This window comes from Podarcis muralis, chromosome 9, assembly GCF_964188315.1.
Source record: "Podarcis muralis chromosome 9, rPodMur119.hap1.1, whole genome shotgun sequence".
In the NCBI taxonomy this organism is placed as follows: Eukaryota; Metazoa; Chordata; class Lepidosauria; order Squamata; family Lacertidae; genus Podarcis; species Podarcis muralis.
In genome coordinates, this window is record NC_135663.1 from 60,329,535 (window position 1) to 60,356,788 (window position 27,254).

The 27,254-nt window shown below is 44.4% G+C and overlaps 2 protein-coding genes across 5 annotated transcripts in view; one reads left to right on the forward strand and one right to left on the reverse strand.

Moving 5' to 3' along the window:
- Window positions 1–58: 58 nt before the first annotated feature.
- LOC114604169 (OCIA domain-containing protein 2-like) lies at window positions 59–11,747 on the reverse strand. Of its 2 annotated transcripts, none has more exons than XM_077934369.1 (8): window positions 11,497–11,747; window positions 9,667–9,778; window positions 8,533–8,623; window positions 5,432–5,485; window positions 4,067–4,114; window positions 2,101–2,206; window positions 1,490–1,576; window positions 59–195 (listed from the first exon to the last, which is right to left on the reverse strand). In XM_077934369.1, exons 2-7 carry the CDS (start codon window positions 9,724–9,726, stop codon window positions 1,495–1,497), a joined length of 441 nt encoding a protein of 146 aa, XP_077790495.1. In that variant the 5' UTR covers window positions 9,727–9,778; window positions 11,497–11,747; the 3' UTR covers window positions 59–195; window positions 1,490–1,494. The 2 variants fall into 2 exon arrangements, with proteins under 2 accessions (XP_077790495.1, XP_077790494.1); XM_077934368.1 differs by lacking the exon at window positions 11,497–11,747 and adding an exon at window positions 10,971–11,011.
- An 8,058-nt stretch (window positions 11,748–19,805) lies between these two features.
- Window positions 19,806–27,254, forward strand: part of CWH43 (cell wall biogenesis 43 C-terminal homolog) — a 32,847-nt gene continuing 25,398 nt past the window's right edge. For 2 of the 3 annotated variants that reach the window (XR_013394277.1, XM_077934364.1), the window contains exon 1: window positions 19,806–19,962. Coding sequence is in view for 1 of the 3 variants with exons in the window: in XM_077934364.1 (XP_077790490.1) it covers window positions 19,920–19,962 (43 nt within the window). In the remaining 2 variants the exon portion in view is untranslated. Of the gene's footprint in view, window positions 19,963–24,154; window positions 24,228–27,254 lie in introns of all 3 variants that reach the window. The other variant, XM_077934365.1, reaches the window with a different exon arrangement.

The window sequence follows — 27,254 nt, forward strand, 5'->3', positions numbered from 1 at the left end:
GTTGTCACGGCCTCTAGCTTTCATCTTCAGTTTTGTGTTCCAGAACTTGTGACAAACGAAACATCAAAGTAACTTTTATTTTTTAAAAAAAAGTCATGTTAAACGTACAAAGAGTTTTGAATGAAAGCAGGTTTTTCAGAATTGCAGTCGTCGTGTAGAACAGGTACCATTACAAAAGGCTTTCTTCCACATTATCTGAAATAAATAAGTATTGGTTAAAGGGATTCAGCCCCTTTGAGGTGAGAATATAGGTTTGGAGGACAAGGTGTGACATAGCTTAATGTTGGGGATTCCCACCCCCCACCCCAGTCAAGCAGTAGTAGTTGAGCTAATGGACTTCAAGTAGTAAAACACAGTGCAGCCTATGGTTCAAAAATACATAAACTGGTTAATCTAATAAATGTAGCATTTTGCTAAATGTACTTCTGGTGACTTAAATTAACAGACCAAGCTGCCATACAACACTCTTGGTTTTGAAAACTACCTAAATGACTGTAGGTGAAGCAAACAATGTACAGTGGTTCCTTGGTAGTTGGAATGGCTTGGCTCCTGAACAAATCGGCTCCTGAACGCCGCAAACCCGGAAGTGAGTGTTCTGGTTTGCAAACGCTTTTCGGATGCCGAACGTCCAACGCAGCTTCCGATTGAGTGCAGGAAGCTCCTGCAGCCAATCGGAAGCTGCACCTTGGTTTTTGATATTAAATTATTTAAATTCCTTTTTACATTTATCTACCACCTCTCTTTCCTCCTGGAACCCAAGGTATCCTATATTTAGTTCCCAGGTGGTCTCCCATGAAGGCACCAACCAGACCTAGACTGACTTAGCTCTAGCAAGATGGTAGAGTCATGTCCCTTCAGACCATATACCCTGGGCCATATTCTAAGCTAATCTTCATGTATTGTGTTAAAGCAGCAGCTGCAGTTGTTGCTGAAGAAGTGCCACATTTAGAATGCCGTTTTGGAAGAGACTTGAAACGCTGGCCACAGATGCAGCACAATTCTCTTTTAATGATAAAAACTCCACCATATTAATGAGCAGGGAAGTGACAGCACCTACCAGCCTCACTTCTGTTTTGTCTAAATCTGCTGTTAAACTGAGACTAAAGTCAGAGAGAATACTTGGCAGTGAAAGCCAAGGAGGAGTTTACCCCTCTGTTTTTATTTTATCATTAACATAGTGAGTCATAATCCCTCAGAGCTAGCCAAGAAAATACAAATAGGCAAGCAGCGTGGGAAGGGAATAAAATGGAGAGATGAAAATAAGCACATTTAATAATATGGGAAGGAGAATCAAGTGCTATTTGTGACCTGCCCACCACCCTACAACCAAGATGCCAACAATAGTCAAGTTTTTTACCTCTTACTAAACCTGATGTGGCAGTAACCAAGATCACAACTCTTTCCATTGTTTATAGTGACTGATTTCCAAGATACTGATATATTTCAAAAAGCAACCAAAATCTTGTTAAAACTACAAAGACGTGTGTACCTGATTTAAGAAGCAGAAGGCTCTGGCTTTTCTGATGCACTTGATTCAAACTTAGCTTTGCATTCGTTGCAGACATGAGGACAGTGCCTAAAACATTAGGAGAAGGGGGGGGGGAGTTAACGTTACACAAGATTCTTCCCAAATCAAGAGATCTTCACATGGGGCTTTGCACCTGACACTTCCACCTCCACCCTGGGTCCCAATGCAGCAAAAATGTCAGCTGCCCTGTTATCCACACAGTAATTTGCGCATGATCTAGCTACGTGCAGAAGGATAAAGTGCTTGGTATAAATTGATAAGACATGGTCACAATTCTAGCGTGGTGCAGATAGGCAGTTCTGTTCCTTTCTGTGAATTGAAGGGCCTTTGATCCAATGGATACTCCCACTAATAGGAGGGGAGAGAGTAGGCAATATTCCTCACTGCACTTCCAAAGCTGTTTTGGAGGGCTTCCCACCCCCTCTAGTTCAGATGTGCAGAGGAAATGGGAAATCATTGAGATTTTTGTAGAGCCCTTGTGACCTAGAAAAGTGGTTTTTGGACAGCGTTCTTATCACAAGGTTCCTTGATACAACCCAAGAGTCACTTGTCTGTATTTATTCCAAACAGACCTTTTCCATCCGGGACCAAACGGTTTAAGACCAGCGCTTTCAAACTTCTTCTGACAGGTTCTTATGTATGACATTGTCCCAATACCATAGCCCAGGGCACCAGCAACTGCAGAGAGAGATCAAATTGTTGTCATACGTAGCAATCAGGTATAAAGTAGTACAGGCTTTGAAAAGCATTCTCCAGATCAGGTATTTTGCCTTGCTAATCCACACTGATCTGGGAAAGCAGGAAGCCCAGAACGAGATACCGCTTCACTGAGGATGCTCCCTTGTGTTTGGTGACGAGTTTAAAATAGCCTACTCTATTACTCTTTTAATATCAGTGAATGATTAAAGTCACAATCCACGGCTCCTTGCAGACAGCAGCAGGCAGCACACGTTCTGTTACAAAGGAGGGTCTCAATATGTTCACCCATAGACCAGATGGTTGGTACCAAGTTGGGGACACCAAATGGCAGAGAGATCTAGTTTACTTGTACAGTGGAAGTTTGTGGAACTCCTGTATCGGTTTCTGCCTCTGATTCTGGACTTCTCTTGGCCACAGACTCACCCAGCTCACTAAGCCCTCTTACCCCTTCCCCTTCTGATACCTCCACCTCCCAGTCTTCTCCCTCTGACCACTCATTGTTCCACCACCAATCCCTGGGCTCTGAGCCTTCTTCCCTTGGTGGCTCCCCAGCTGTTTCCTCCCCACCATTACTGTGTGTCCAACCAGTCCATGACATGTTATTTGTTTTCCACTGCAGTAGCACTGGCTTCCACTTGCTCACTTGCTTCAGTCACCTAGCGATAGTGACCCTCCAGCAGAAGTGAAGATTCTTTTTCAACCTGAGCCACTTTCTCTCACTTTCCGGGGGTTGCATGGGTCCACAGGCAACCAAGTGGGCATGACTCAAGATTTGTTCCGCAAGCCATATTCCAGCCACACAAATCCAGACATTTCCTTCCAAACCTACATAACCCCACACCTGCCCATCCTCCCTCCAGACACTTTCCAGCCAAGCAAGAGGAGGGTGTAGAGCAGGGCCCAATGAGGGGAATGGCCTGGCGAGAGTCCTGGAGGCCTGCATTTAGCCCACAGGCCTGGGGCTCCCTACTCTGTTAGCATCCATCTGCCTTGGGAAACAATGGAGTGTGCCTCTGCGGGTGAAGCCAAACCACTGCATTGCCAGCACCGAAATAGCCTATGGGGTGCAAGCATGAGCAGTGTGTATGGAGGCCCTAGGCTGCCTCTTGGCCTCACTGATGTGGTCCAAAGGAAAGCAGAGCAATATGTTTGCCACCAGCTTGGCTGTAAGAGTTGCCAGGAGGTGGCATAACAGGTGCCATCCAACCGTCTTAGGGACTCCACTCTGGATTGCGTAGGATATTTTCCTTGGCCTTTTCTCCTCCAGAAGGTATGCTTCTCAATCCACGGGAGCCTGTGTTCACATGCAGGGGAAAGTCCCAAACTCACCAGGGTTTGAGACCCATCGGCTACCCTTACCTGGTTTTGCCAGCCAGTTGAAGCCGTTGCACATTGACAGCTTCTAGGAGCGACACCCTAACTCCACAGTAACATTTCAGTTGTGTACCAAGGTGTGGTCTGCACAGGTTTACTTAAGCAGATGTTCCCGAGTCGCAGCAGGATTGGACTTGAATATCCTTCCTGCTCTATTATTTTGATAAAACCCTAACTATAGTAATTAATGATTACATACTATATAAAAGTGATCAGTATAAAGTTACAGCCTAATACAGAACCTTCAGAAACAACCACATGATTCCAAAGCTTTCTCTGCAGTCATGAGGTCTACAAAACGGCTTTAATTTAAATGCTGAAAACTGACACTCGGAAAGCCAGAAGCTATACTAGATTCCACACATGCCCAAACTTATCATGCGAGCATGGCAGCATTCCAGCATAATTACAATGGCCAGTTCTCACCTTTTCTGCTTAAACTTTACAAAGAGTTTTTGGACTTACTTGCCAATTTAGGGAGTGATCCAAATTTAGGGCTTGGTTTGAGAACACCTGGAATAAAATGCAGTTATTAGGAAAAGCCTTTTAGACCATCATTTGATGACACAACAAAGTTATTGTTGTTGTTATACTTCCCGCTTTAAACATACCAAGTGCTCCCAGTATAATTTCCAGTTATAATTATAATTATATACAAAAATGTGAAGACTATTTTTACCCCGTAATAAAGCTTACTTCCTAACCTGTTTTCCATGGCATTAAATTAACCATGCCACCATGCTCAGCCAAGGCAGCACATTTCACAAGTCTTGCAAAAAACAACAACCCAACCAACCCCACATTATATTTTAGGGGAACACCTAAATGCAAGAACATCTGGCTGTATCAAGCCAATGGCCCATCTACTCCAGCATCCTGTTCTCACAAGGGCCAACCAGATGCTTGTTAGGAAACCCACAAGCAGGACCTGAGCACAATAACACTCTCCCACTTACAGATAGGTAGCCGTGTTGGTCTGCCATACTCAAAACAAAAAAATTCCTTCCAGTAGCACCTTAAAGACCAACTAAGTTAGTTCTTGGTATGAGCTTTCGTGTGCATGCACACTTCTTCAGATACACTGAAACAGAAGTTGCCAGATTCTTCTATATAGTGAGAAGGTGGGGAGGGGTATTACTCAGAAGGGTGGTGGGAATGGGTGATTGGCAGATGGCTGTGATGAGCCTGTTGACGACTCTTATTGCTCTTATTGCAGTCGTTAAGAGTCGTCAACAGGCTCATCACAGCCATCTGCCAATCACCCATTCCCACCACCCTTCTGAGTAATACCCCTCCCCACCATATAGAAGAATCTGGCAACTTCTGTTTCAGTGTATCTGAAGAAGTGTGCATGCACACGAAAGCTCATACCAAGAACTAACTTAGTTGGTCTTTAAGGTGCTACTGGAAGGAATTTTTTTGTTTTGACTCTCCCACTTGGCAGTTTCCAGCAATTGTTATACCGGAGCATTACTGTCCCTGACCATGATAGTGGACCACAGCTATCATGGCTAGCAGCCATTGATAAATACATAAAAGCACTCTTAATCAGGAAGCCATTGTTGAACATACATACAACAGAGAAATGTACCCAGTGTTTAGGCTCGCCTCTACACAATGTGTAAGAGCCACCATATATTTCACATCACCTGTTGAATACATTGAGACCTAAGAGTTGAAACAGCACCCAGGCTGAGATTTCCATCACAAGATCTATTCTGGGTTTTTCCCTCAGCATTTACCAAGCTTTAGCAGTGATTGGCTGGTGGCGCTAAAAACTGTCCGTGTGTTTGTTTATTTTTACATTGAAGAAAGAAAAAAACCACTTACCATTGGCAAGTAATCCTTGAGTGATCAGCATACTTCCCAGTGACAGAGGAAGAGCTGCATACAGTGAAACAAGCAATTATAGCCTTTGCATAAATTCAGATGTATCTCCTGCCCACCCTACATAGTGCCGTTAAAATGTGGTCTTAACAACTATTTCGCTTGTTCTAAAAAATAATAATGAAAAGAGCAAATTAGAAAATCTGAAGCTGGAATTCTGAGGTGCTGACTTCGCCGAATACTGGGTTTTATACTCTGTACTGCTATACAGTTAATATTTTCATTTTCTGTGTTTACTGGCGGCCTCCACATTTAATATCTGTTAAATAAGTACAATAGGCTTGCTGCAACTCTAGTTTTGAGCACCACTGTGCAACAAATTGGTGACATGTATCCATCTAGTTCAGTGTTTCCCAAACTTGGGTCTCCTGCTGTTTTTGGACTACCATTCCCATCATCCTTGACCACTGGTCTTGCTAGCTAGGGATGATGGGAGTTGTAGCCCCAAAACAGTGAGAGACCCCTGATGTAGTTCAAGGGGCTAGATGAGCACAATACACCTGTGGTTCCAGATATGCATCTTTAACACATAGAGAAGACACCCATGTGCAGACTTAGGTGGGCTGTAGCCTGGGTGGGCAATGGAAGGAACAAAGAAATCGTCAGCTTTGCAACAACAAAAAGTCCATAAAATCAATAGCCCATAAAAACATTTACCATCATACATGCTCACACAAGATCATTCGAATGTTACATTTGTGGACTAAAGAAAAACAACTTTTAAGATCAGATTCTTCACAAACCACAAGTGAAGCAGCAAACGGATGTTACAAGCCCGATAGACTCCAAGATTTCAGTCAAGTTCGTACACCATATCTCAGCTTATTATGCTGAGAAATGAACAAGTCTTTTGCCCACACATGCAGCCTCCCTTTGTAGTAAGGCTCCGATTAATTATAATTTCCCATGTCATCTGAACCAGGAAACTAGGCTTATCAGCATCAAGACAAGCCAGGATCTACAACCTTCAGACTATGGCCAAAGGCCTTGATCATATCTCAAGTCATTTAACTGAGATTATGATTATGAAAACATGGCCACTGACTGTGGTCAGATATAACGATAAACATTGAGCTCATGCACTCCTAGCACAGCTACAAGGAGAAGCAGTTTTTAATTTCCACTTTTAAATAACTGCAATTTAGTGTTCTGTCTGAACCTGGACAAACTGAAGTAATTCTTAACTTCTTTTTGTAAAGACGGAAACTGCGTTGGTCGTGCTGGTTGATGATCTCCGGTGGGCTAGGGACAAAGGTGAAAGCTGCTTCCTAGTTCTGCTGGATCTCTCAGCGGCCTTTGATACCATCGAGCGTAACATTCTTCTGGACTGTTCAGAGGAGCAGGGGGCACTGTTATACAGTGGTTCTGCTCCTTCCTCCTAGGCCATGTCCAGAAAGTGGTGTTGGGGGATAAGCGTTCAGACCCCTGAGGCACTTGTGGGGTGCCTCAGGGCTCTGTCCTCTCCCCCACACTTTTTAACATCTACACGAAGCCACTGGGAGAGATCATCAGGGGGTTTGGGCTGGGTGTTCATCAGTATGCGGATGATACCCAGCTCTACCTCTCTTTCATATCGGAACCAGTGAAGGTGGTGAAGGTCCTGTGTGAGTGCCTGGAGGGTGGATGGCGGCTAACGGATTGAAATTGAATCCTGACAAGACAGAAGTACTGTTTTTGGGGGACAGGGGGTGGGTGGGTGTGGGGTGCTCCCTATTCCTGAATGGAGCAACTGTGCCCCTGAAGGAGCAGGTGCACAGCCTGGGAGTCATTTTGGACTCACAGCTGTCCATGGAGGCGCAAGTCAATTCTGTGTCCAGGGCAGCTGTCTACCAGTTCCATTTGGTACGCAGGCTGAGACCCTACCTGCCCGCGGAGTGTCTCACCAGAGTGATGCACGCTCTAGTTATCTCCCACTTGGACTACTGCAATGCACTCTACATGGGGCTACTTTGAAGATGACTCAAAAACTACAACTAATCCAGAATGCGGCAGCTAGACCGGTGACTGGGAGCGGCCGCCGAGACCACATAACACCAGTCATGAAAGACCCATATTGGCTCACAGTACGTTTCCGAGCACAATTCAAAGTGTTGGTGCTGATCTTTAAAGCCCTAAATGGCCTCAGCCCAGTATACCTGAAGGAGCGTCTCCACCTCCATCGTTCAGCCCAGACACTGAGGTGCAGCTCTGAGGGCCTTCTGGTGGTTCCCTCACTGCGAGAAGTGAAGTTACAGGGAACCAGGCAGAGGGCTTTCTCAGTAGTGGTGCCCGCCCTGGGGAACGCCCTCCCATCATATGTCAAAGAAATAAACAACTATCTGAGTTTAGAAGGCAGCCCTATTTAGGGAAGTTTTTAATAACTGATGTTTTAATGTATTTTTAATCTTTTGTTGGAAGCCGTTCAGAGTGGCTGGGGAAACCCAGCCAGATGGGTGGGGTATAAATATTATTATTATTATTATTATTATTAACCACTTTCAGGGCTTTTTTAATAAATAAAAAATGAAGCAATAAACAAACTATGGTTCACTGAAACAAGTTAAGTTCAAACCTTGGTTTAGGAAGCTGGCTTGTTTCGATAAACCACAGTGCAGGTTAACTACAATTTAGGCCTCATATGTAATGCTAAACAGTGGTTAGTCTAAAATGGCTGCAAATTTTTGAATGGTGTATCTGCAGAGTTTAAAATGAGAGTGGAACAGCCCAAGCACAAGCCCAAGGGTGGCCTAGGCTTATTCTAATGACAATAAGCCATCATTTATTACTACCTCTGAATGCAGCCATTGAAAATGATCTTTCTCACGTCTGCTTAATGTTACCGGTAAGAAAACCAGCAGGTTTTGGATTCAAATGCTGTGGAACAGAAGGGTGTTATGGGCCTAGTAGTAGGCCTAGTAGTAGTAGGCCTAGTAGCAGGCCTAGTAGTGGTAATTCTCAAACAAAATATAAAACAACTGAAACAAATGCTGTAAGGTAGACAACACCCTGCAACAAAAAACCAATACAATTATATTTTGCATTGCATTAAAACCAAATAGACCTACCTCTGTACCAGAAGCTTTCCTCTTTACATTGACGACGAATCTCTACAAATTCATCAGAATTAAGATTTGAGATTGGACATGGGAGCGGGCTCTTAAAATAAAAACATGAACACGTTTATAAGAAAAATATGGTTTACCCTCTCATTCCTTAAGAGAATAAAGCATCTATAGTCTGCCATTCATTTCATTATCTTTGGTTTCCATTTTTTTTTTAATTCAACAAAAAAGTTTAAAAAATAAACAGAGAGGAAAACATTTCACTTTTCCAGATAGCAAAAAAAGGTTAGAAAAATCCTACCATTGTCGTTAGCAATACATGCAATGCAATGTCAAAATGAAATGATCAAGCTTTAAAACTCGATGGCGCACTCTGACTATAATGTGCTTGTTTGTGATTAATGTGCAATTTACAGGTGCTATGAAGTTTAAAATGCAGCAGAAATGAATGGTGCTAATAATGGAGGAGAAATGTGTGGTCCTTCAGGTGTCCTTTCTTGGAGCTTTCTAAGCAGAAGTTGGATGGCCACCTGTCATCTATGCTTCAGTTCAGATTCCCTCACTGCAGGGGGCTGGACTAGATGACCCCTGGGATCCCCAACTCTACAACCATCCTTTAGCACTGACAGTGCTAGCTGGGGCTGACAGTTCAACAACATCAGGAAACCCACAGACTCCCACCGTCACCCCTGCTTTAAAGAGTTTCTTTTAAAAGTCCCTTTTTGTTCAGATGCTACATAATTCCATCTTCCCCTTTCCCTTAGCAGGTGCAGATTATGTTTCCATCTATTTACTTTGAGCCAAAAATATGTGCAAGGTAAGATATGAGCATCGTTATCTACGGTTCTTTAACTGCTAGCAGCATAAAATTAAGATGAATCCTATTTAATCTCCCCAGGGTTTGTGGGATCTTTGACTTTCCATGATAGGCAAAGCTATCCTGCCTCCTCCTTATCCTTAGACCTGCATTATGCGGAGCACTTTTTACACTAGAAAAGGGAAAGGTTGAAGTGCAGAGCCCCTTCTGTTTCCACGTGATAATCAAGACTACATCAGATTTGCCTCTGCTAGAATGTATAATAATAATAATAATAATAATAATAATAATAATAATAATTCCAAACAGAAAGAACAAACCTGGTTCTTTTGTCCTACCGAAGAGGCCTGGACTTTATCATCACTTGGGGCAGAAGTCATAGCTCCTGATAGTGTTGCCAGCAAATATGATCCCCGGTAAAATGTGAGTTTCCTACAACAAAAGTCCAGTTATAAGAAGAATGCAACGTGCATTTCAAAAGCAACCTCACAAACGTCTAATTTTTACCATATTGGCATGTTAAGCTGTCTTAGAGACTATTGGTCCATCAGTTTAGTACAGTCTACTCTTATTGACAGCAGCATTCCATGATTTCCCTTCCCAGCTCCATTGTATGAGATCCATTTTTAACTGGAAAGTGAAAGGTGTTAAATCTAGGACCATCCGCACGCAAGGCGTGTGTTTTTGACCCCTTGGCAATGGCCCTCCTACCAAAGGAAATCAGAAGAGACAGTTACAGCCAATGAAAAATGTATCCCCCCGTTATTGCACCTTTATTATGACATTGGAAAGCGTAACTGTAGCACATTTTGATTTTGTAAGCCAATGTGAGCCAGTTGGTTAGAGTGTGGACCTGATAACGCAAAGGTTGCAGGTTCGATTCTCGAATGGGATGGCTGCATATTCCTGCATTGCAGGGGATTGGACCAGATGATTCTCTGGGTCCTTTCCAATTCTACAATTCAACTGCTCCGTGGGAATGTGGCTGAATTTTCGCAAATAGTAAATGCATACAGTCATACCCCCACCTGCTTACACAATAGAAATGATGAGTTATAATTCATCTAAAACCCAACCTGTACAATAAAGCTTAATTCGAGCCAAGGGTCATGCCCCGCCCCCAAATATTATAATACTACATTTTAATGCAGCCTGGAACATACAGAATAATAATTTTTGGGGGGTGGGAGTCAGAAAATATTTGCAACCCTGTTTCCAGTCAATATGTGTACATTACGCAATGCACACTAACAACTCCAAGTTCCCTGAAGATGGATGTGGTGTCAATGTGACAAATTTGCAGCTGGGCACCTCTTGTTTCAGAAATTAAGTAATGAAAATAACAAGAAATTACAAGATGCATACCCTTCAACATTTCTCCGATGAAAATAGGCCCAGCACAACATATATTAAAAAAAACCCCAAAACTTCTTATTTTAAAATTTAATTATAAATTTAAAAAAACTTCCCTATACAGGATGGCCAGGAGTGTTGGATAACTCCATAGCCTCCAACACGTCTCTGGTGAAAATAGGGACATCCTAAGGAAAAGTGGGACATTCGGGGAATTGTAAAAATAAAAATGTGGCTCCCTTCTACGATTGGATAGAAGACTTCTACAAACTTGCAACATATGAACAACTTGCACATAAACGCAGACTTGCCACGGACAAATTCAATGATATTTGGAATCCTTTCTTACAAATACTGTAATAGGTTAAGATCTGGTGAAGGGAAAAAAACACCTTATAAAATATGCAGTTTTGGGTTTCCCCCGCTCCCTCCCCTTTATTTTCCCTTCTCCACGGGTCCTCTTTCTCTTTTATTTACGTCTCGCCATGCTTAGCGCACACAGAATTGTGTCCTTTATGGAACTTTCAATCAAGATTTTTTTGAAATTCTAGCACGTGACCCCCCCCCCTACCTTATCTAAATTCTATAATTCGGCATTTGAACGATTGGTGTGAATAACTGCGTTATAAAAACTGGTGGTGTTCTAATGAGGCTATGATTGGATTGCAATTGAAAACGAATAAAACATGATTATCCAAAAGAGCCTGGCCGGGGGGGGGGGGGGCTCGGAAGCCCAGCGCTGCAGCCCAGCCCCTTCTCTCCCGCGCCCACCCCGCCGGCGCCCCCAGCAGCCTTACCCGCCAAGGCCCTTCGCTCGCCCCCTTCGCCCTCTTCCTCGCCGCGCCTCTGCCCCGGGGCTGCTCCGTCCTTCCCGGCCCAGGCGCCTCCCTCGTCCGGCCCCTGCGCGCGCTCTTTGGCGCCCGCCTGTTAGGTAACCATGTCGTCCGAAGGCGGAGCTTTTCCCACCTCCGCGCCCGGAGGAGAAAAGCGGACCGGACCGAGGGAAAAACTCCGTGGGGCTGCTTCTCTCCGCGCCTCGTTCCTCTCACAGCGCGTCTCCAACGCCATCGCCCGCCTCCTGCGACGGGCTCCCCTCAAATGGCCACGCGCAACGCTTCTCTCAGAGCCTGCTCGGAATAGGGCGTTTATATTGCAAAAAAGCAAAGTTGTCGGGGTTTTTTTGTTTTTTAAGGAAACGGCCGCAATTCTCGAGCGCTTTCTCTCTCCCCCTCACAGAAACCAACCAAAACTTGGCCAATGGTTGCCACGTTTCAAAACATCACAAAGTTGTCAAACTTCTTTTTAAGAAGAAGTCAAAATTCAGAATCTGAAGAACCGTTCTTTGCGCAAGCAATGTAAGGAAACCACCACAATTGTTGAGCATTTTTTTTTAAGGAAACCACCAAAACTGTCAGCTGTTGAGCGTTTTTTTAGGATTTTCCTGAGGTATCCCTTGTTAGGTTCATTGGGATTTACTCCCTAGTACAGGGGTGCCCAAACTTTTTTCAAAGAGGGCCAGAGTTGATGAAGTGAACATGCATGAGGGCAAAACAAAAAAAATTCCTTCCAGTAGCACCTTAAAGACCAACTAAGTTAGTTCTTGGTATGAGCTTTCGTGTGCATGCACACTTCTTCAGATACACTGAAATCACAGCTATCTGCCAATCACCCATTCCCACCACCCTTCTGAGTAATACCCCTCCCCACCTTCTCACTATATAGAAGGATCTGGCAACTTCTGTTTCAGTGTATCTATCTGTAACTGCATGAGGGCATCATGGAACTGTCACATTTAGGACAAGAGCTGCCATTAAATGGGATTTCAAAGGCAGAATTGATGTCTGGGGCAATTTCCTAAAGGCAGCACTTCGTATTAGATCTTTGGCAAGCGTCGATTGTGAAATCTTTTTAAAATCTCACTAATTTTGGGGTTTTCCTAAAAGAAGCTCAACAATTCAGGGGTTTTCAAAAAATAATAATATGGCAACCCTACTTTCAATGGAAAATGTTACAGTTTTGTTATGTACTTCAGGGTGGAATCTACACACATATAAAAGCCGTTCTGAAAATGCTTTTTTAAAAAAAGCATTTTTAAAAACACATTGAATTTTCCATAAGGCTTACCATCGCCATCTAATGTCACATTGTATATTGCACTTGAAACACACCTAAAACGTTTTATTTGCAGCTGTATAGCTGAGTCAGTCTGCTTTTCTTTCTTTCTTTCTTTCTTTCTTTCTTTCTTTCTTTCTTTCTTTCTCTCCCTCCCTCCCTCTCCCTCTCCCTCTCCCTCTCCCTCTCCCTCCCAAGTTATCGAAATGCATGTGATTGAAAGGTGCAAAACAAAGTCATGTATCTGTGTAGCCAAGCTCAGATGAATTTACAACTTTGTGTGCCTGTGTGTTCATGTGACCAATCCCAGAGGGGCCATCCTGTGAGGCTGCAATAGATGGTAATGGATTGCTCTGAAGCCACTTCAGCACCAGATGAACAAAAATAAAACAACAACAACAATAATAATAAAATCATCCCCCCTCAACCTCCAAGGTCTGTCCTGTATTTTGCCAGAACAAAGGTGGCAACCCTAGTTGGAAGGGACCTTGAGGGTGGGTTCTGGTGCCCTGTGCCCTGAATAGCTCCACCCCAGGAAAGAGCTTTATAGCTGCTGGAGCGCTGCAAAAAAAGAAAAAAGTATAAAACAGTAAAAAAAAAAGGATACCTCTGGATGTGACCGGGATCCGTTCCGGAGCCCTGTTTGCATCCAGAAGCAAACACAACCTGCGTCTGTGCATGCGCGGGTCACACTTTGCCGCTTCTGCGCATGTGCGTGATATTTTGACCGTCTGCGCATGCGCGAGTGATGAAACCCGGAAGTAATACGCTCAGTTAGTTCTGGGTCACCGCAGCGCGCAACCCGAAAATACTTATCCCGAACCCACTTCAACCCGAGGTGTGTCTGTATTTCAAATAAGAAGGTTATTGGGTGCATGTAGCTACCACAGACACAAACTTATTAGATGCTGATTTAATGGAATAATAGAATAGAGTTGGAAGGGACTCTGAGGGTCATCTAGTCCAACCCCCTGCAATGCAGGAATCTCAGCTAAAGCGTCCATGACAGATGGCCATCCAATCTCTGCTTAAAAACCTCCAAGAAAGGAGAGTCTGCCACCTCGTGGGAATCTATTCCAGGGTCCAATAGCTCTTACTGACAGAAAGTTCTTCTTGATGTTGTCTAGTTGGGAGAACTTACTGAGGCTGCGTAGCTGTGTTTCAGCCCTGACGATTGCATTGATCATTTTGCGTTTTAAAGATTTAAACTCATTTTTTTGATGACAAATAGGGAAGGGAATCTTATTCCAGAAGGGGAAATTCGTAGGCAGCTGAAAGGAAATTTGATGCGGGGTGGGGAGTTATGCAAACATACAGAGAAAGGCTTCCAAACTTTAGTGCGTGCAAACCTTTTGAAAACAAAAACACACCTTAGTCCGCCTGACTTGTTTGGTTTTGCCTTTAGCCTGATTTCTCCCTTAGTTACAGGCAAATCTGGAGTGCTAATAATCCAAGAGAGCAAATACTGGCGCAGCTGCTGGCCTTGTGCTCCACTCCCTGAAGCAAATCTTGCAAAGGTATAGTACTGTCTTCCCATCAATAGACATGCTGCCTGATCCTATGCATATTTACTCAGAAATAAACTCTGATGTTTTCACTGCAGTCCGAAAGGGTGTGAAAGGTGTTTTCTAGTGCCCTGTGCCATGAATAGCTCTTGTCTGGGAAAGAGCTTTATAGCTGATGGAGCACTGCCAAAAAAAGTATACTATTGCAGATAAGTAAGTACTCGGGTGCATTTAGCTAGCACAGACACAAACTTATTAAATGCTGATTTTGTAGAATCATAGAATTGTAGAGTTGGGGGGTTCTAAGGGTCATCTGGTCCAATCCCCTGAAATGCAGAAATCTCAACAAAAACATCCATGACAGATGGCCATCCAGTCTCTGCTTGAAAACCTCCAAGGAAGGAGAGTCTACCACCTTCCAAGGGAGTCCATTCCACTGTCTTAACAGCTCCTACTGTCGGAAGGTTCTTCCTGGTGTTTAGACAGAATCTCCTTTCTTGTAACTTGAATCCATTGCTACGGGTCCTACCCTCTGGAGCAGAAGAAAACAAGCTTGCTCCTTCTTGCACACATGACAGCCCTTGAAATATTTGACAATGCCTATCATATCTCCTCTCGGCCTACTCTTTTACAGTCTAAACCAGGCATCCCCAACATACAGCCCTCCAGATGTTTTGGACTACAATTCCCATCATCCCTGACCACCGGTCCTGTTAGCTAGGGATCATGGGAGTTGTAGGCCAAAACATCTGGAGGACCGCAGGTTGGGGATGCCTGGTCTAAACGTACCCAACTCTCTCTATCGTTCCTCATTAGACTTGGTTTGGTTTCAACAGAACACATCAGGGATGGAGAATCTGTAGGCTCTGGACATTGCTGAACTACAAATCCTATCATCCCTGACCATTGTCTGTGCTAGCTGGGGCTGATGGGGCTTGGAGTCAAACAAAGTCTGGAAGACCACAAGTTTGCCATCCTTGAATTACATAGTCCTATATTTTTGGCCTGCGATTGTTTTCCCCTTCAGTTTTTTCTTCTCTCCCTTTGCGACATTTTTCTTCTCATGACATGCACACCAAGCATAAATACCTCTATAATAAGGTAAAGGTACCCCTGCCCGTACGGGCAGTCTTGACAGACTCTGGGGTTGTGCGCCCATCTCACTTAAGAGGCCGAGGGCCAGCGCTGTCTGGAGACACTTCCGGGTCACATGGCCAGCGTGACACAGCTGCATCTGGCGAGCCAGCGCAGCACACGGAAACACCGTTTACCTTCCCGCCAGTAAGTGGTCCCTATTTATCTACTTGCACCCAAGGGTGCTTTCGAACTGCTAGGTTGGCAGGCGCTGGGACCGAGCAACGGAAGCGCACCCTGCCGCGGGGATTCGAACCGCCGACCTTTCGATCAGCAAGCCCTAGGCGCTGAGGCTTTTACCCACAGCGCCACCCGCGTCCCAAATACCTCTATAGGAAACTATAATTAGCAAGCCTAATTCTTAGCAATAGCATCGTGATGCTGGGAATAACAGGCAGAGCTCTTTTCTTCACCACTGAGCAAAGCACATGCCACTCCTCATATTTGATTTATCACTAGCACCGATGGAGGTTCACTGGTTTTCAGTTCAGAAAAGGCAATTCCTATTATGCTTTACTGCCACCTCCTGGCTGCCAGTTCATATAATGCATACACATGTACTGTATATTTATTACCCCATTTTTATCCCACCTTAGAATGGGGGGAAAACCAAACTCGAGGCAGCTTAATTTAAAAGCATACAAGAAAATGACAAGTAGTCCTCTCAATAAAACAGCAGCAAAAACAGCACATAGCAGCAGCAGCAACAACAAAATAAAACAGAGATACCAGATTTTTTTTAATAGATAAAAATAACGTCAGAATTGCCAACATGAACTTCCTGCCATTAGCTGGTTGAAAAGACTGGAGTAAAAGCTTGTGGCTCAGCTCACATTTTGCCCTGCTGAAACAGTGCGTAAATTGCATATTTTCAAGTGACATTTGGCAACTATAGTAGTGTTATGATGTCGGGGGTTTTTAGGGGTGGGGGGAGGAAGTACTCTGTATGCAAGATCATCCTAACCCCTGGGTCCAGCAAGTGTTAAAGTATAGGCCAGGCTAACGTCCTGTGTTGAGGGTGCGGCATGAGATTTCAGTCCCGAAAAAGTGCTTTTTTCAGGGCGAGTTCTCAGCTCCCAAAATGAACACCGTGCTCTTGTGTGAGAAAACATCATGTCCAGGTTTTACCAGGACAGTTGAGGGGTACGGGATTAATGACTGGCCACCACCTTATTTTTCCTGACAAATGACCCACACTTCCCTATACAGAGCTACCTTCAGATGTCTTCTAAAGGTTGTTTAGTTACTTATCTCATTGGTTCAGGGGGTCACAGACACCCTCCAACATTTCTCTGATGAAAGGTGGGACATTCTGGGATCAGATCGGAAACTGGGATGGCATCTGTAAATCTGGGACTGTCCACCCGAAAATAGGGACACTTGGAGGGTCTGGAATGTTTGCACAGGCTCTTGGGTGGACTGGGTGTCTTACATGATTTGTAAGAAATCTGAACACAGTTTGGGAAGGCAGGTCCTATATAGAAATGCATTGTAGCTGCACAGAGAATATGTATTTTCATGACAGTACATTTGTTAAAACGAAAACTCATTTTAATTCCTTGTCTCCTGAGTAACAGTAATGTGTTTACATAGGTTTGTAGCTGAGTGAGCTGTAGCCTCTTAAAATCACGAAGCAATCCTTAGATTGTTATGACGTGGCATATTTAAGGGGTTATTATGTGAAGTGTCAATGTCACTGCAGGGTGAAAGGGGAAAAAATAAGGAGCAAGCAGGCAAGTGGTAAAACTGCAAAAAAACAAAACAAAACAAAACAAAAAAACCCCCACAAAAAACCCAAAACAGACACAAAACCTCCTGGCTTCTGGGGCAAAATGATTGCAGACTAGGGCAATGGAGAACATCCCCACAGTACATTTTGCTAATTACTGGTACTTCATTCTTCTGGCAATAAGTGATGGGCCAGAAATGAGGAAGTAATGCAAACCTATTGACATTGAGAGTGGACTTTGACTTCCTTTATCTTACAAAAAGCTTTAATTTCTGTTTTAGATACATTTACAAGCTATAAGTACTCGAAGGCTACTAGAAGCAGACTATGTCAAACACTGAAATCAGCTCTGAATGTGCCTGTTATAACAGCCTGAACAGCTAGATAGATACAGGGCGCGCCTCAGAGCTTGCCACTGTGTTTTCCTCATTTGTGACTGCCACGTGACTTAATCTGATTATAAATCAACTTATAAAATCTGATCCTGAGGGGACATAGTACGTATTGCCAGCTTTACTCAAACATGCTACAACAAGCGTTTTTTCCCTTGCTCAGATAGGTATCTGCCAAAACAATGACTTATACATATTTCATGCATTCACATTGACACCGAGTCTGTGTACACATTGCCCTTTACCCTGCCTCCAGTGTGCTCCCATCCCTGTATTTTCAATCCATGTACACGCAGCATTGCCCTCGGTGCACAGGCATCTTGCAGTTTCTCCTGAAATACTGCATTTTAATGTGCTTTTCCCCAGGCCAGCTTCAAACAGACTTCATAACTTCATGAGCTTACTCTCCGTGCAGTAAATCCAAAGTGTGTATAGTTGAAACACTAAATAAACACCTGCGTGCATGTACAAAGGATGTGAAGTTTATTTCCAGGGGCAGAGACAGGCTGGGCAGCTTCAGTACACAGCAAACTGTGGATGTGTACAGTGGACGGCAAATCTGTTTTGAAACGCAACGAGAAAAAGTGACCTTGCAATGTTTTAAAGTGGTCTTTTGCACACAGCCCACAATCTGCCCGGCTGGCCTGGCTTGTTAGCCTAAGCCGAGACCATGGATTTCCATGTTTGGTACAGTTTAATCAAACTTTTACTAAATCCAGGATTGATGGGTGATTTGCACCCAGAGACTCTGGCCCCTAAAATTTATGACAATACTTTAGTAAGCAAACAAGGTAATTAAATGAACTTCTAGTTAGCAATCCTAGGCACATTTTTCTGGGAGCAAGGCATGTTGTATTTCATCCTGGACAGGGCAGCCTTTTTCAACCTGGTGCCCTCCAGATGTTTTATGCTGAAGCCGGTGGAGGTGCCTGGGTGATACTGTTAGATGGTAACTATCCTCCTCACAGACCCTCCAAGTGTCCCTATTTTCCAGGGATGTTCCTGATTTAGAGAAGCTGTCCCGGTTTCTGATTTGATCCCAGAATGTCCCACTTTTCCTTGGGACATCCCTATTTTCATTGGAGAAATGTTGGACGGTTGGAGTTATCTGACCCCCGAGCCATCTGAAGGCAATCCTGCATAGGGAAGGGTTTTTTAAAAAATGTTTAATGTTTTATTATGTTTCTCTACAGTATCTGTTGGAAGCTGCCCAGAGTGGCTAGGCCAACCCAATAAGATGTGTGGGGTATAAATAGTAAAATTATCCATATGGAATGGGCCATCCCTATTTTCATTGGAGAAATGTTGGAGGGTATGTCTTCATTGGTCAGGGGTCCCTTTACCTTTAAGGAAAAGCAGGACATTCCGGGATCAAATCAGAAACCGGGACGGCTTCTGTAAATCCAAGACTGTCCCTGGAAAATAAGGACACTTGGAGGCACTGAGCTTTCCGTTTCTCATAGAAACAATGCCAAATCGGCTTGTAGGAAAAGAGAGAGGGAAAATTCCATTGCCTGACAAGCTGAGGAAAAAAAAAACTCTCACCCCTGCAATGTAATAAAACAACATGACTGAGTTTATACATGGGTGGGGCCTGCATGAAAATAAAGTAAATTGGCAGTTCGTCTCAAAGGAATTGGCAGTAAAAAAACGCAGAAGGTGTGTAGCTCCATTCATGTTCTGAGTTCTTGTTGTTGTTTAGTCGTTTAGTCGTGTCCGACTCTTCGTGACCCCATGGACCAGAGCATGCCAGGCACTCCTGTCTTCCTCTGCCTCCCGCAGTTTGGTCAAACGCATGCTGGTAGCTTCGAGAACACTGTCCAACCGTCTCGTCCTCTGTCGTCCCCTTCTCCTTGTGCCCTCCATCTTTCCCAGCATCAGGGTCTTTTCCAGGGAGTCTTCTCTTCTCATGAGGTGGCCAAAGTATTGGAGCCTCAGCTTCAGGATCTGTCCTTCCAGTGAGCACTCAGGGCTGATTTCCTTAAGAATGGATCGGTTTGATCTTCTTGCAGCCCATTGGACTCTCAAGAGTCTCCTCAGGCACCATCGTTCAAAAGCATCTAAAGTGTGCCAAATGTGGCCGCTCCTTGGCATTCACAGGGAATCGCCAGAAGCATCTCCTTTCTTTGACACTAGATGTTGCTGTTGGGCTCAGGTGCTTTTGGGTCCGTCCCACAATAAGCAGTTTTACAACAGGTGTGGATTGGCTAGGGCAGGTCTAACACTCTAGCTCTGACATTAGCCTCCATAAAAACTTAAATCCATCTTGAGGAAAGTCTTTTCTCAGTTGCCTGGGATTGGTATAACAAGTTGTAGACAGCAAAGGAAGAGAAATATATAGTGAAGGAATGGCTTTTCTTTGGAAAGAAATCCTGATGGAAACATTCCTGGGTACGTAATATTTCCAGCCTATGCTGAATACTTGTAAGCGGCTTTTTAATGATTGTTGTTTTAAAAGCATCTCTTAGTTCGATTTGACACTCCTCCCATTTGATTTCAGAGTTTAAAAGTGTTGACAAATTGCTCTGCTGTTGTTGTTTTTTAAAGGGAATATTTCCAGAGCAAATATCCTACATTCCAGGTTAGGGGGAAAAACACATCTGCTTCGATTAATATTTTCAATCTAAATTGCTAATGAATAAGAATTGGAGAATTGGCTCTCCAAAAAAGTAGTAGTATAGTTGCTGCTGGAGGAATGATTTCTTGTTTAGTGTAATCGAAAATTTACCTGTAAGACTGGGATCTCTAACTAGTGTTTGTGTGTTGCAGGAGGTGAAGGTTATAAAAGAATAGCAGTGTAAATTTGGAGACAAAGTCAGGCTCACAACTACACATAATGGCTCAGGGCTTATCCACACTTGCTGCAGGGGGTGAAGGTCTCTTTCTAAGCATTGTATTTAAAGCTCTGTGTTTCAGAGTAAGGTAAAGGTAAAGGGACCCCTGACCATCAGGTCCAGTCGTGGCTGACTCTGGGGTTGCGGCGCTCATCTCGCTTTATTGGCCGAGGGAGCCGGCATACAGCTTCCAGGTCATGTGGCCAGCATGACTAAGCCGCTTCTGGCGAACCAGAGCAGTGCATGGAAACGCCATTTACCTTTCCACCGGAGCGGTACCTATTTTTCTACTTGCACTTTGACGTGCTTTCGAACTGCTAGGTTGGCAGGAGCAGGGACCGGGCAACGGGAGCTCACCCCGTCGTGGGGATTCGAACCGCCGACCTTCTTATCGGCAAGACCTAGGCTCTGTGGTTTAACCCACAGCACCACCCGCATCCCGTGTTTCAGAGTACCCCCTTTTTTTGATTCAGAACTTGCCCCATGAAACCCCACTCTTTAAAGCTCAATCGGAGCACATGCGGAAAACGTTGATTTGACATTTGCTCTGATTCAGCTTTAAAGAGCAAGTATTCACAGGGAAAGCTCAGGGCAAAGAAACCAAAAAAGACAAAACCCACTCAGATATGGAGCATTCAAATACAGACCTCTGCCTGGAAAGAGCAGGACAAAGGGTAAGCGTGATGATAGACTCAGCTGTTTAAACCCAGATCTGACCCAATCACATAATAAGTGAGCACAATTTTAAAAGCGAAAAGTGTATGTGGGTGAGGGATAAATTGACTTTGTGGCTTATATTCCTGGATAACTCTCACTCCAGTAGGCTCACGTTATATTATTGGAGACCATATGAGGTCTTTTATTGCCTTAGCAACATGTTGCAGCATACACCTGCAGAAATAAAGCCTGGAAGGGCCCTAATTTTCTAAATTACCTGGGAACACCTAGGTTTAAAAGATGAGTGTACCCACCACCCTGTGTTCTCTAGCATCTGACAAACAGCTGAGAGTTTCAGCTGAGTTAACTAAACAAGAAGCATCCATGAGCCACAATTGTTCTTTGGGATCAAATGCAGGATTTGTGATTGTGCTACCTCCTTTCAGGGTCTGCTTGCTTCCAGTATGGTCTGCCTGAATACATGCAAATGAAATAGCTATTACAAAGCGCGCGCACACACACACACACGCACACACGCACACACACACACACACACACACACACCAAACATACATCTCCAGTGCTTGTCATACAAAATAAAGCAAAACCTATAATGTTGCCCTTGTACTTCTCAGAAAACGGGGTAGCACTATATTTTTTTCTGTTCCTATCATGTAACTCCCAGGGATACATTTATTTCTCAGTTCATAGCATGATTTGCTCTTGAGAATGATCAAGGTTAGATTGTCTTCCTATCAGTATGGAGCGACTTTGTTTGCCTAGGCACAACCAAAGATCTTTTTTTCATATTGAGTGTTGTGAACTGTAATGGTGAATTATACTGCAATCCTATACACAATTACCTGGGTGTAGGTCCCGGTGAACTTAATGGGATCGGGATAGGTGTATCTGTTAATTTCAGTTTTTCACAGTACAGTATCTAATTTTTCCAATATTATTCACAGCTCTCCACGTCTGTTTGAGATTTTTTTTAGTCCTAACGAAAATTCATCTGCATCCTTGTGCAAATTTCTCCTAATACAGTGGTACCTTGGTTCTCAAATGGCTTGGCTCCCGAACAAATTGGCTCCTGAATGCTGCAAACCTGTAAGTAAGGGTTCCGGTTTGCAAACTTTTTTTTGGAAGCTGAACGTCTGACATGGTTTCCACTTGAGTGCAGGAAGCTCCTGCAGCCAATCGGAAGCAGCGCCTTGGTTTTCAAACAGTTTTGGGAGTTGAATGGACTCCCAGAATGGATTAAGTTCGAGAACCAAGGTACCACTGTACAGACATTTTTGCAAAGAATTTTCCCCTGATACAGTGCATTTGTGTTGGATGCTTGTTACCTTAGATGCTCTGAGGAGTAAATCCTACTGAATTCAGGTAAATGGGATTAGGATTTTAGCCTAAAGCTTCAAACACAGGTTTTGGATAACTCAGTTGGTTAGAGCATGGTGCTGATATAATGCCATGGTGGCTGGTTTGACCCCTGCTTTACAGAGGGCTAAAATAGATGATGCTTGGGGTCCTTTTCCAACTCTACAATTCCAGGATTCTATGACATATAATCACATTTCTTATGGAGAATGTGTTCTAATGGTTTTGGCTTCCAATACAGGGACATGATCTATTGCGTGAAGGCTCGTTTTTCCTCAGTCTTGGGTGGGCATGGTTTAAAATGTCTGTCAATGGATGCCATGATCCTTGAATGCCAATGAATGTCAGCTCCTTACATGTCCAGCAGAAGATGGGGAGTCAAAGAAGTCTTTCATTCCCTCTCTTCCCTGAAGTAGTTAAGCACTTGGACTACCAAAACTTTCTGCCAGGCTTAGTGTCTTCTTCTGAGTCAGGTGCCAGGACAATGCAGCTTCTGAAGCCAATGGAGACTGCCTGCTTTGGCACCATGTCAAGATCATCTCCTTCAAGAACCCTCAAGGGACAGCTGCTCAAGTTGCACCCGTGTGTAAGATTTCAGAGACACCCAGACAGATTTTAAAATTACTTCATAAGTTCAGAGCTTCAGTTTTAAAAATGAATATTCACCCTCTTTTTTTTTTATTAAAGATTTTCTTGTTTTACAAAAGTATGTGTGATGTCTCTCATATTTTTTCCATGTAACATTTTTACAAATCCGTTTTAATTTGTTGAGACATTAGGGGGAGAAAAAAAAGGGGTGGAGAAGGGGAAGATGGGTGGGGGTGGGGTCGGGTGGCGATGTTTCTATTATGCTTAATGTATGTAGGGTTTGGTGTCAGCGTTGCTTGTGCTGTTCACTTGTGTTCCTTTGGTGGTGAGAGAGGTTGGGGTTGGCCTAGGGTGTGGCTGTTTGTTTGTGGTTGGCTGTGGTGGTCTTTGTTTTCAAATGTGAGTAGGGTGGGTGAGTGTTTTGGATCAGGTTAGCCATATTGATTTGTATTCTGTTGGTGGATTATTGTCATTGTCTTGTTGGGCTGTGTAAGTGCTAAAGGGGAGCCATACCGGGGTAAAGGCGTCTTCTTCTGTTTGTCCCCGTGTCAGTTTTAGTTTATTGGTTAATTTTTCTAGTAGGGCTGTTTCCCATACTATTTGGTACCATTGGTCCATGCTTACTCCTGACAGGTCTCTCCAGTGTCTGGTTATGGTGTTTCTGGCTGCTGAAAGTAGGTGGGTTATGAGTGCTTTGTGGTGTAAATGGGCATTGTTGTCTTGGAAGATGTTTAGTAGGGCCAATGTCTAATACTTGCTTAGTTATTTTACATATTTCTCATGTGATATTCACCCTCTTTTGAGCAATGGGTCGACAACTCGGAATCAGCAAAGCACAATACCTCATGGCTGAATTTAATGTAGGAAATGCTGCTAGGCCCCAAGTGCGAAGGTGGTGGATATGAGCTGAGGAACATAGTTTAGGAGGGTGGTATCATGATGGTGAATCTTTCCCCCGCAATGAATGTCTACCATGGTCCTTTTGAAATAGCCAAGGGTTGTCTATCAGCAGACTGCTGCTGTCATCCATGTGCCCGCTCTCCCTTATTTCAACAAACGGTATCACAATAAACTTTTAACGCAAAGAAAAGTGATTGATTTATTTTTTCTGTGACTGATTAACTCAGGTAGAATAGAGACCGGAGAAACTCTCCCACTGCTATGAAAGGCCAATACACCACCAGCAGAAAGAAATAATAGGTTTGTAATTTAATGTAACTTTCAGGTTTGGTACCCAAATTTGTTGCATGCCACCCCAATATCCAAGCGGTGGAAGATTCCAGGGGTTCCAGGCACTTACCCAGGGTTTGTATTTCCTTTTGGAATGAGACTGTGGTGTCTGTATGATATATGGTTTATTTACACATATACAGTGGTGCCCCGCAAGACGAACGCCTCGCAAGACGGAAAACCCGCTAGACAAAAGGGTTTTCCGTTTTGGAGGTGCTTCGCAAAACGAATTTCCTATGGGCTTTCTTCGCAAGACGAAAATGTCTTGCGAGTTCCTGCAGGGTGTTTTTCCTCCCCCCCCTTTTTCCCAAGCCGCTAAGCCGCTTATCAGCTGATCCGCTAAGCCGCTTAACAGCTGATCCGCTAATCCGCTTAACAGCTGATCGCTAAGCCGCTTATCAGCTGATCCGCTAAGCCGCTTATCAGCTGATCCACTAAGCCGCTTAACAGCTGATCTGCTAAGCTGCTAAGCTGCTAAGCCGCTTATCCGCTAAGCCGCTTATCAGCTGATCCGCTAAGCCCGCTAATCCGCTAATAGCGCTAATCCGCTAATGGGCTTGCTTCGCAAGACGAAAAAACCGCAAGACGAAGAGACTCGCGGAACGGATTCTTTTCATCTTGCGAGGCACCACTGTATACAACCCAAACCCGTTGGGACGTGGGTGTCGCTGTGGGTTAAACCACAGAGCCTAGGACTTGCCAATCAGAAAGTCGGCAGTTTGAATCCCCACGATGGGGTGAGCTCTCGTTGCTCGGTCCCTGCTCCTGCCAACCTGGAAGTTCGAAAGCACGTCAAAATGCAAGTAGATAAATAGGTACTTCTCTGGTGGGAAGGTAAATGGTGTTTCCGTGTGCTGCTCTGGTTTGCCAGAAGCGGCTTAGTCATGCTGGCCACATGACCCAAAAGCTGTATGCCGGCTCCCTCAGCCAACAAAGCAAGATGAGCACCGCAATCGGCCACAACTGGACCTAATGGTCAGGGGTCCCTTTACCTTTACAACCCAAACCTACGATGGAGGGGTTCACAGCATTAACATCCTAAAAGGGTCTTGTTTCTCCCCTAGCCACAACCTTGGATTCAGGCAGAAATCAGCCACGACTCTCTCCAGTTTGCTGCTTTTTTCTAAACCGCATCATTGCAAAACTCTAATCTTAACCCTGCTTCATCCTTCTAATTTACTGTGAGCTGGTGGAGGGGACTCACCCATTTCCCCTCTCGCAAAGAACCCCTTTCCTTTGTTTCCCTTAATGGCTCATCACCCAGGCTATCACCTCAACACAGGAAGCTAACCTGGCTTATATTTTAACATTTGCTGGATCCAGGGTTAGAAGGCTCCCCCACAAACTTTAGGGCAGCAGCTGAAGAAGGAACAAAAAGGGTTTTCCTGTGTGAGTTTCTTGTGGCTATTTAGCTGCTCTCTCTGGGCAAAGGTCAGAGGGGGCAGGGCTTCTGTTGAGGTAGGTGATTAGCTGTGGGAGGAGCTTATCAGAGCTTTAGGGCAGCGGCGCGCGCCTAGCGGCGCGCGCAGTTTGATCCATATTTTAGATTTAGGGGAGCTAGTCTCAAACATTTGTTGGGGGAGACCTAGGTTTTTTGGGAGGGATTTATTTGTCCTGTCTCCACACTTTTTATGATAGAGGACCACTGTAGTCACCCCCAACGACACGTACCCAAGATGGAGGGTGAGGGAACAGCTGCAGTCGCCTGTGGTTCCTGCGCAATGTTTGCCATCTTGCCAAAGGTTGCAGGCAGCTTTACCTGCAGCAATTGCATGTTGATTGCCCTCTTAAAAGACAAAGTCCAGCAACTGGAGGAACGTGTAGCTACGCTCCAAAGAATTAGGGAGCTGGAACTCTTCTTGGAAGCAACAGAGCACACCGTCTCCACAAAGGAAGAGACAGGGGACTCCCCTGAGAAGGTGGCTAGTTCACCAACACAGGAGCCAGATATATGGAGAAACGTGACTCAAAGAAGTAGGAGGCCCAGGGTTCGCTCTGATTCTTTAGAAATACGCAATCGCTTTGAGGTCCTTTCCCCTAGCATGGAAGACGAAGAGCAGACTCCATTTGAGGATCTCTCCCTCATTACAGTCGATCAGGTATATGAAGACGAGGAGCAAAGGCAGTCCTCTGGGAATGTCCAGGCGACCTTGGAACCGACAGCTCACAGAAGAACCCCGACCAGACCTAAGAGGAGGCGTGTAGTGGTGATAGGGGATTCCCTACTGAGGGGAACAGAAGCAGTGATCTGTGGGCCTGACAAGATGTCTCGGGAAGTGTGTTGTCTCCCCGGGGCTAAGATCCAAGATGTAACTGAACGACTGCAAGGAATCATAAAACCCACTGACAAATACCCCTTCCTCTTGGTTCATGTGGGAACCAATGACACTGCAAGCAATAGCCTCCAGAAGATCAAAAGAGATTACGAGGCTCTGGGCAGGAAATTGAAGCAATTAAATGCACAAATTGTCATCTCATCTGTCCTCCCAGTTGAACGACGTGGCCCAGGGAGAGAGGGAAAAATAGTGGAAGTGAACAACTGGCTTCGCAAATGGTGCAAACAGGAACGGTTTGGATTCTTAGATCACGGAATGCAGTTTCTTGAAGATGGACTTCTGGCAAGCGATGGGCTGCACCTCACAATGGTTGGGAGGAATGTCTTTGCAAAAAATCTCAGAAACCTCATCAGGAGGGCTTTAAACTGACTAATGTGGGGGAGGGAGACAGTGCTCCTGAAGGTAGGAGTCTATCAATTGATGAAGATGATCATCCAAATGTCATAGACCGAATGGAGCAAAGAGCATGCAGACCTAGTGGTGGGAGGAGAAAAACCTTAAATAAGAGACACGGGGGAATGATTAATGGACTTCAATGTCTGTACACTAATGCGCAAAGCATGGGAAATAAACAAGATGAGCTTGAGCTCCTGGTACAGCAAACTAAATATGACATAATAGGAATCACTGAAACCTGGTGGGATAAATCCCACGATTGGAA

What these genes read in the sequence shown, in the direction of transcription:
- LOC114604169 (XM_077934368.1), bottom strand. Translation starts at nt 10,996, where the DNA reads ATGTGCAAGTTGTTCATATGTTGCAA. An exon ending in GGAAAGCTTCTGGTACAGAG is followed by an intron (nt 5,486 to 8,532) that starts GTAGGTCTATTT and finishes CACTGTATGCAG; the next exon opens with CTCTTCCTCTGTCACTGGGA. An exon ending in TTTGGTCCCGGATGGAAAAG is followed by an intron (nt 1,577 to 2,100) that starts GTCTGTTTGGAA and finishes CTAATGTTTTAG; the next exon opens with GCACTGTCCTCATGTCTGCA.